We start from the raw sequence: 10,119 nt of genomic DNA, 5'->3' as shown, positions 1-10,119 counted from the left end.
TTGAAATGGAAACCAGCGTAAGTTTTTTTATAAACAAGTGTTTTAAAAAGTCTAAAAGTTAATGTATAATAGTAAAATTAATTCTAAAAGTTTTCATTTTATTTTTTTTTAACCAGTGTTTATTTAAAGTAACTATGTAAATAAATACTAAAAAACTTTAATTTTTAATAATTTTCTACATGATGTTTGGCCTAATTTAAATTTTATAGTTATTTCACTGATAAAGTAGTTATTTTTTTATATGTAAAACCGTCTCTAAAATACTGAATAAAAACTAAAAATTTTTACCTATAAAGCATTAGAAATTTTAAATGGTATTCATTAGTAATAATTTTTTACAATAAATCAAAAATTTAAGAACTATAGAGTTAAAAAAAATATTTTTAATCTAATGAGATGCCTTTATATTGATATACAAATAGCGATAGCTTAGAATTTGGGTACCTTTTATTTTTCTCTACAGATAAATTCTTTTAGGTCAGTATACAAGTCTTAATTTTTTATGAAAGTACAGCAAAGTTTTATTATACTTGGTCATTTTAGTTATAACTATTTTTCAGATATAAAACTAGTTTTAGAAAATAATTTAACTTTTACAATTTTATTAAACTTAAAAGTTTTTTAATTTAAATATAATTCAAGAAAGTAATAATGAAAAAAAGCATCAAAAACTTAAACTGCCTTTTTCTTAAAAAGTATTAATTTTAGTCGTCTTTAAAAGCGTTGTTTGTTATCAGTTTATATGAATTACATTTGGCCCACAAAGATTTGTAAATTTGGCTTGTTTTTCATAAAAAGCTGCTGAATCCGGCCTGAGTATATACATTTTATTCCGTATAAAACTTACTTTTGTATTATTAAAATACTATTAAAAAAGTTGTGCTAATGTTATTTTATAAATCATTCAAGAACTTTTTATACCAGGTAAGACTACAAATCTGTCAGATATCGGTATTATCTAGAGCAGCGATTCTTAACCTGGGGTAAATTTACCCTTAGAGCCAAATTTTCTTTATTACAAGTTATGTAAATTTATTTTAATTAATTGTTTTCTTATTTATAAGTTAGTATGTAACTTTAATGTTTTTAATTAAATAAACTACTTAAACTTTCGATTTTTATGTTTAATAAGCTTAAAGTTTAAAAAATCTAGTTTTTTTTTTCTCAAAATTAAACATCATTTTGTATATTAGTAGTTAACTCGGTAATAACTATCCAAAAAAAGGTAAAACATAAAAAGAAGTTTAAGAACTGCTGATCTAGAGGATTACTAGATGCTAAATTCAAATAATAAAAGCTTAGATTTACTTTTTCTCTAAAAAGTACTTTTTGTACTACTAAACGAAAATAAATATTAAAAACATTCAAACAGTTAACTAAATAAAGTTTTTTAAAAGCTAAACGTTACTTGTTTAAGTAGTTTTTCAAAAAAAAAATACTATTCAAATTTTAATTAAACACAACGACTTTTTTTATATGCACACAACTACTACTTTTTTCTTAATTTATCTAGAATTGTTTACGTTCATTTTGAAATTTTTTATATTAATAATTTACCATTTGATAAGTATAACATTTAATATATTGAAAAAAGTATACAAAACTCTTAACAGTTTTTCACTTTACTCTAACATAAAGCTCTTTCAAAAGAAACAATATTTTGTTCTAAAAAACCTCTTCCTTATATTTTTATACACAAAATTAGTCATTTTGAAAACTGTTTTACTTTGTTTGTATTTAAATAAAGCATACAGATATGATTACAGATCTTACTAAAGCATAAAATATATATGTTTTTTGAAAAATTTTGTCAATAAAATCTAGCTGAGGAGCATTAGAGAGAGGTGCCCGAATTTTAATTAGTGATTACTTCTTTTGTTTTTTGAAAGATACAACTTATATATAGTTAATCAAGCTTAATTAAGTTTTAAAATTAAATAAATTAATGGTCTAACTTTTTTTAAGTCTTCAATTAAGTTATGAATATGAATCTAAGATTAAAAGTTTTCTTTTTCATTATAAAATTCCTTTGCATAGTTTTTTTTTTATTGCGTTAATTTTTTTTCAAACTTTGAAAATTTAGCTAATAGTTTCGTCTTACTAATTTTTTCAGTAAATTGTTTAATTTTCCCATGAATAATTTATACTGTTGCGATGGTATCTTTTGTAGTTTTTTGTCACAACTAAAAAACTTTTAAAAGAAAATAAAACTTTCACAGTAATACAAAACTTTAACCTTTAGAAGTAAAGCAAAGTATTATGTTAAGTTACAGTAAAAAAATTAATATTTTAGTTAAGTAAAAAAAACTTTAATTTTAAATCATAACTATAAGCTATTTTTATTAGTTTGGATTGTTATTTTTCAAAAAAAAAAGGTTAACACTGTTCTTAGTTCGAATGAAACAAAACCGACCGTCGAGGTAAAGCAGAAAATAAATTATTTTTTTAAAAATTGCTTATTTAAAAATTAATGACTTGTTATCGGTTTTATAGTGCAAACGGCAATTCGTCACGTCAAAATAGCAGAAATTATAGTTTAAGAAGGCAAAGAACTCTAGAAAAGGATGAAATTTTCAACAGAAAAGGTGCAAATTGCAGTCTAACACAGCCAAGACATTTAAAACCAAATTTGTTGCAAAAGTCGAGATACTTAGGAGTTAAAAGTTTACAAAAAGAACAAGAAAAGTTAGTTTTTAAATATTTCGTTTAACATTTTAAACGGTTTTAGCTGTATATCAGTCCGTAAAGTCAGTTTAAATTTTATAAACAGAACTCTTAATTTAAGCTTTTTTAACGATAATTTATAAAATTGTTTTTTAGATATGCATTCTTTTATACAGGGACCTTAAAAAATTTAAATTGTTTATAAATTTTAAAACATTAAATAATTTGTACTTAGCTTTGCATAACCAGGAGCAATTTTTAAAGCGGTTTTTAATAGTTTAATCATAAGGTATACAACTTTATGTTATAACTACTGAACTTATTAATAAAGTCGTCAAGTTTTTAATATGAAAAGCCAAATAGTTTGATTGAAATCATTTCTAAAAAAACCAAATTGCTTTCAATTTCTAAGTAGCTAATCAAAGTGTTCTGTATTTTTTACCAAAAATTTAAAGGGTTAGTGTTCCTCGTCACCGTTTTTGATATTTGTTCTTCGTAGAAAATATAATTTTTAGATCAAGTCTTTAGTTTTACTTGTTCAGGATTCTTTCGCAGAATAAGTCATTTAGTTATTATTATTTTAACAAGTATTTTCTTAAAATCAATAAATAATACTATGTAACTATAGATGCTTGAATATACTAGAAAGCAAAAACTACCAATTATTATAAACAAATATTTTAAATGATTATCTTATTCCTGATATATTCTTTTTTTTTTTTTGGTAACTATCATAGCTTTTAATTTAAAATATTTTTATAGCACTGCTTAAAAGTGTTTTAAATTTTGAAAAAGCATGTTAAGAAATACTAGATTTTTTTAAATACTAAGTTATGAATTTTTCTAATCTATTTTTGTTTACTTCTAATTGAAGTAAATTTAGTCTATAAACTAATTTATTTTTCGAAGAGGGTTTTGGAGACCAAATGCTGGAACAAGCTCATTTCAAGGAAACCGTTCTTCTTCAAACAAATATTTAAAAAAGTAAGTAGCTGTAAGTTTGACATGAATTTAAGGTACAAGTTTTAGTAAAATATTAATTTATAACAAGTATGAAATAGAACAGTTTTTCATCATAAAAACAAACATTACAAAAACATTTTTTAGTCTTAATAATTAGCGTTTTATGTTTTTATTTAGCCATACACATAAATTCAAACTAGTGTGGTAACTGTTGATTTTTTTTAATCCAAAATAATTTAATTTTTCCTTTTTTATCCTTTATTTTTAGTTTGTGAAATCAATAAGATACATTTCACTTAAACTAACAGTTTTTAAAGTAAAGTATTCTAACGACACTTTAAAACTTTGATTAAACATTGTTTACCTTAACAGAAAACAATGTAAAAAGTTTAAAGTTATCACGTAGTTTTAAAATAAATTACTACTTACCTACTTGCACATAAATTTTTCATTACAGTTTGCACACATGTATACTCTACAAACGAATGCAGCTTCTATATCTAATAACTAATAAAACACGTATAGGTTGTTAAAGACTGTAAAAAATTGCTGAGTTAAGTATTGAAAAATAATATTAAAGTGTTTCAAAAACCTATTGTAAATCTTTAGTAGAAAATTTCTTAATCCGAATGCTACTTACATATAACTTAGTTTAAAAGCGTAATTATTTAATAAATTTTTGTGATTAATATCCGTTCATTCGCAACTATGCCAAATATTTAAACCTTATCTTAGTTTTAACCTTAAGTTCTAGCCTAAACTGAAATTAAATTCAAAAGTAAGTATATCCAGAAGTATACAAATCAAATGTTAAATATTTGGAATTGATGCAAAAATATTTTGCACTAGTCAATTGTAGATGCATTTACGCATGCATTTTAAAACTATTTCATAATACACATTTATAAAAAAAACTATATTCAAACAAAATACAAATTTTTATCAAGGTAGAGTGCCTTTTTTGTACACAATAATATAAAAATAGTATAGTGTTTTACATTATGTATACTTTTATTATGTCAAATAATCTTATATAGCTCTCGTGACATGGATAAAAAAGATGAGGAAGCAAGATTACAAATTCTAATGCAAGTACAAGCAGTTGTTGACAAAACCACTAAGAATTTGGACGAAGAAATCAAAAATAAAATATTCAGCGAAAAACCTGCTTTGAAGGGTTAAAATAATTTTTTTAATTAAAAAAGAAGGTAAAAAATTCAACAAAATTTTGCTGAAGTTAAACTTAAATTATTAAACACTAAAACCTACAAATGTCAAACATTTTAATTTGTTGTTTAGTAAGAATATTTTAAATTTAAAAACTAGTATAGTTAATGTATCACATTAATATTGATGTATCACATACCATTTTTATCTTTTATTTATGAAATCATAATTGTACTAATTTAATAAATGATATGATTATCTTTTAAGTAAGCATAAAAGGTGTTTTAAACGTTCTATGTATAAAGTGTACTATATAGTTCATAATTATACACAATAACTATACAAACATACAACTTAAATGATTTGTCATACAAGGTTTCGTAGTTGTATTAAACAACTATAAAAAACAAACTCAATCTTCAGAAGAGCTGAAAGAAGACTTACAGCGAATAGAAAATGACGTCCGAGATGAAATTGATAAAATGAAGAGCGATGAAGCGTTGATGACGTTTGCTGAAAAAATGCAAGAAAAATTCAAGAGCGATTTCAGAGAGACAATGAATGCTGAGCTTAAGATAGTTTGTGATGTTATAATTATTTTTTAATCACTGTTAAAGTAGTTTGGTATATAAATTGTTATTTGGAAACATTAAACGCTTAAAAAAAATTAAATGCTAGTTATATAAATTTCATTCTATTCAAAACACCATATTTTCAAAAATGGCTAAAAATTTCTGTATGCTTAGACACGTGCTTTTTTATAAAACGAGAACATATGTTTTGATGTATAATTTACTTTAGAATTATTTGAAGTAATGTTTTTATTTTAAAGCTGCAATTACAGTAGCTTAATTGTTTTCTACTTATTACTTAAGAAAAACATGTTATAACAAAACTAGTTTTAACTATAGTTAAAGCTAATTTTTAGTTATTTGTTGTCTTGATCAAATCGTGTTTACCTAAAAAATCGTTTAAACTTTCAACCACAGAAACATTACTAAAGTGTAACTTCCAAATGTAATTTAAGTAAACAGTAACTTAAATCATAAAACATCAATTAAGGAAGAAAATTATTTTACTTTGTTGGGTTCTTTTATTTGAAAATTAAACAGTTCTTATGGTAAAATGATGAAAGTTTAGGAGCATTGATCTTTGTAAATTTTAAAATAGAACTTTAAAACAGAGGTTGCTAAACAAAGTTATACTACTTAATTATACTTTATTAGATAAAATTATACCAACTGCTATGTAAGTATCAAAATTTATTTTTATTATATAATGAAGTTTTGTGAAGTAAAACTTTTACTATTAACTCTTTTTAATAGTATCTATATAACGTATAATCGATTAAATAAATATAAAATACAAATATAATGAACTTGTAGGTATATAAAAAAAAAATTAATATAAATATTTAAATTTAATATTAATATTTTAAATATTTTATAATTTAAATTAAATAGTAATAATTTACTAGGACTCTCTTATGTAACTGTAAACAACCTTGACTTTGTTTAAATATAAGCTTACAAACTACTTTTCACTTAATAATTCATAACTACACTTTCCATATAAAAGTTTTTATAAACAACCTTGAAAAAAGTTATGTAAAGTTAAATATAAATAACTATAGAAATTTTTTTTAACAATTATTTATATTAATATCTGTTGTTTTATTTAAGACAAATGGAAAGTATAGCGTACTTCTTTTTAAACTATAAGAAAATATATTACAATACATACAGAGTTATTGTTTGGCAAATAAGATCAGATCAAGTTAAACAAAGATTTTTTCGTTAAATTATTTTTTTATACCTTGAACTTATGTTGTTGTTATAATGGTGCTACTTTATAAAAGTTTTTCAAGTATCTACTAAAAAAAAATATTTATAGTTTCATTAGTTCAGTCGTTGGTTTGTCTTTATTCCTTATTTATTTAAAAGTGATAATAGTTTACTAAAACAGTAAAATAGTAGTAAAAATTAAAACATACAATTACTTTTACTGCATAAAGTTACGGTTCCAAGCTACAAAACTTAGCCTTTATTAACTTGGATTTAAAAAAAATCATAAACTTTTCATAAAACTTTCCAAACTTGTAACTTTACAAAAATTTTAAGATTAAAGACACAGGCTTCAGACTGATCAGTGAAAACACAACCTCTAGACCTTCATTTAGCTTGTTTTCTCTTAAAATCCCCATTTTTCCCCTCAACTTCAGGTGCAGAAGGAGATGCAGAAGGAGCTGGAGGAGATCGTGGAGGGAGGGAGGAGGAGGTGGGTGGAGGCGGTGCGGAGGGAGACGACGGTGAAGGTGGCGGCGGTGCGGGAGGCAGTGCAGACCGACTTCACCATCGGCATCGACGACTCGCACAAGAACCTCGACGAGATGATGAACAGCGTCGCCGAGCGGACGAAAAGTTTGGAGTCAAAGTTCATGTCGCGGGTGGAGGCTTGCGAGTCGTCGTCGCTGGGCGGGGTGAAGAGCGCCGAGAAGGAGTTGCGGGGATTCGTGGAGAGGAGCCTGGAAGAGAGAGAGAAGAGCTTGCAGGGTTTGCTGAAGAGCGAAGCCAAGCAGATGAACGACAAGATCAAGAATCTCGAGAGGGTCATCAGCGAGCCGAAGAGATCGAAAGTTTGTACGATTTCCTGAGCTTTTGAGTTGGATTATTTTTAAATGGTTTGAGTCAACCGTATTTGTTTTTAATCTTGTGCAATTGTTTTTTCTTTATAAAAGGTTTAATGTTTTTAAAAATAAGTCAGCGAAACCAAGTTTAGACTATTTAAAAAACCAACTTCAAACTTTTTAAAGTAAAAAAGTGTTAGACACAAATATATTTTTTTTCTCTACGATAATTATTTTTTGTTTTTATTTATTTTATGTTAAATAAAAAAAAATTAAAAAATATATATATTTAACATTTCTTTCAGAATTTGTAGTTATTAAACATTGTAGTAATTTTTACCTAAAAAGTATTCGCTATTAAACTGTTTTAGTCTATTATAACTACTTTTCTTTATTTTAGTTTATCATTAAATAAGTTATTAATATAATTGTTTATATTTACTGTTTGTTTTTACATATGTTGCTTGTAGCTAACTATAGTTATAAATAGGTTCAGAAATACTTATTCCGTTAAATAGCTCTTTGATTTTACATATGTTGCTTGTAGCTAACTGTAGTTTAAAAAAGTTTTACGAAACACTTATTCCGTTAAATAGCTCTTTGTTTGTTTTTTATTATTATTAAAAACTTACAATGCTTTAAATAAACGAATATTAACTAAAAATGACTAGCTTCGTCAATTACCGTTTCAAATAATAGACGTGTTAAAATAAAGTTAGTTTTTTCGAAAATTAAAAAAAATTAGGTTGTGTATGCTTTTAGCTTATTACAGTCTATTTAAGTAACAATTTTATTATAACTTAGAATCTCATTAATTTCATTCAGTAATTAAGTGAAACATTGTTTTATGATAAAAATCGTGAATTGATAAATATGTAAACCGTTAAGGTATTTAAAACTTCAATTTAGAAGTAGACTTTTGTGAGAGAGTAGTTAAATTTTATCAAGTAACATCTAAAAAGTTAGAAAATAAGCACAAGCTTTGATAATTTTAAATCTTTAAGTAATCAATTAATCTATTATGTTCTTCGTTCAAAATTAACTTCGATATATATCATTATTTGATTAAATTACTTTTTGATTTAAGCAAAATGTTGTGACAAAAAAATAATTACTAATTTTTGTTATCATAAAAAAAAATGTAGTGTAGCCCAGGGGCGTGTTTTGACTGGTTTCCTGTTTCCTGTGAACCCCCTGAAAAAAAAAAGATTCATAGAATATCACTAAAAACGTTGTTTATTGACTTTGTTTTGGTTATTTAATAAACTTTGAATAATGAATGTTGAATTTATAACACTAAAAGATTAAAAAGTTGCAGTTACAAAAAATACACGGTTTTGCCCAGGTGAAATCGATTTTAAATAAAATTTTAATTGTGACGTCATAATAGGTAAAAGTTTTAAAGAAGCATTTTTTTCCAGGAAACTTTTTACTAAGATGCTCTTAGTTTTCATTATAAATTGTTAATTAGTGTAAACAACTTTTGATTAAGTATTGTTTTTTAACTAGTTAGTACAATTTTACTTAAAAAATGTCCTATATAATCACCAAAGTTTTATTTTACTTAGTTTATTGTATAAAATATTTTTGTGTGAAGCATTTGTGTTATGTTGTTATATAATAATGTTGTGTTTGTACTTAAACATTTATATTGTTTGTTTATGTGTCAACCAACTGGGTTTAAACCTTCAAAAGTTCAACTCAAGAGTTTCAAAATCATCTTTAGACAACTACACCACCTGGCAATTTAATATTTATCGTTTAATGGTACTTAAAATCTTTATTTAAGTTGTTTTATTTTTGTACATCTGTTGGCCACAAACTTGATTCTTAATTTTTTAATATTTTCAACTCAAAGTGATTTCAAAACCATCATTAGAATCCCTGCACCATCAGGCAAACATTTAAAAAAAGTTTAAAGATATTCTAATTTAATTGTATAAGTCTAAACATTTTTTAGTGAAATTTAAATTTTTATAGATTAAATTACTTTTAAAAAAATATTTCTATTATAAATAGATATATAAATGTATAGAGTTTAAAATTTAAAAGAAAAATTTGTAAAAACTCCATCTACACCAGGTGTCGGCAAACTGCGGCCCGCGGGCCAAATGTGGCCCTCGAAGGATAAATCTGCGGCCCGCGAGCACGTTATTTTTTTGAATGGAATGCGGCCCTCGAAAAAAAATCTTGCGGCCCGCGAGCATGTAAATGTGGCCCGCTGAGCACAAATATATTTTAGTTTTTTTTTATTGTTATTTGGTTTAATTTGGTTTATCTCGTTTTAGTTCCTGTATAACATTCAAAAAGAACTAAAAGACTTTACTACTTTAGCTTAAAAACGTGAAAAGACAGATTAGCATTCCATCAAGATTTTATCTCAGTTTTATAACGATTTACTTCTCACAACAGCAAGTTATTATCTAAAAAACAGTGTTAAAAGTGCTTCGTTTTAGGAAGTTAATTATATAACACGTATTTAGTAAATAAACTACATGCAAATGTTTTTGTACGATTTTTTACAATTTTGTACGAAAGTAATGAACAGCAAATTAACTACGATGTCATTTATTTACAGTTTAGATATTTGTTTTAAGTTTTTTATTCATAAGTCTATTTTATAGATGTTTTTTTACTAAGTATTATATTTTAGAGAGCATAAAAACAGTTAAAACTACATAGTAATAAGAAATTAAGTT

At 24.9% G+C, this 10,119-nt stretch overlaps 1 protein-coding gene across 1 annotated transcript; it reads left to right on the top strand.

Moving 5' to 3' along the window:
- Positions 1-2,613: 2,613 nt before the first annotated feature.
- Positions 2,614-7,447, top strand: LOC145838519 (uncharacterized). The gene is made up of 5 exons (XM_082946132.1): positions 2,614-2,685; positions 3,574-3,648; positions 4,665-4,804; positions 5,218-5,372; positions 7,016-7,447. The coding sequence occupies exons 3-5, from the start codon at positions 4,675-4,677 to the stop codon at positions 7,445-7,447; spliced, it is 717 nt and encodes a 238-aa protein (XP_082802258.1). The 5' UTR covers positions 2,614-2,685; positions 3,574-3,648; positions 4,665-4,674.
- The last annotated feature ends 2,672 nt before the right edge of the window (positions 7,448-10,119 follow it).

Source organism: Thalia democratica, chromosome 1, assembly GCF_965202585.1.
Source record: "Thalia democratica chromosome 1, ktThaDemo2.hap1.1, whole genome shotgun sequence".
NCBI classification, from domain to species: domain Eukaryota; kingdom Metazoa; phylum Chordata; class Thaliacea; order Salpida; family Salpidae; genus Thalia; species Thalia democratica.
The sequence above is the reverse complement of the archived record's forward strand: the minus strand, read 5'-3'. Positions and strand labels throughout refer to the sequence as shown.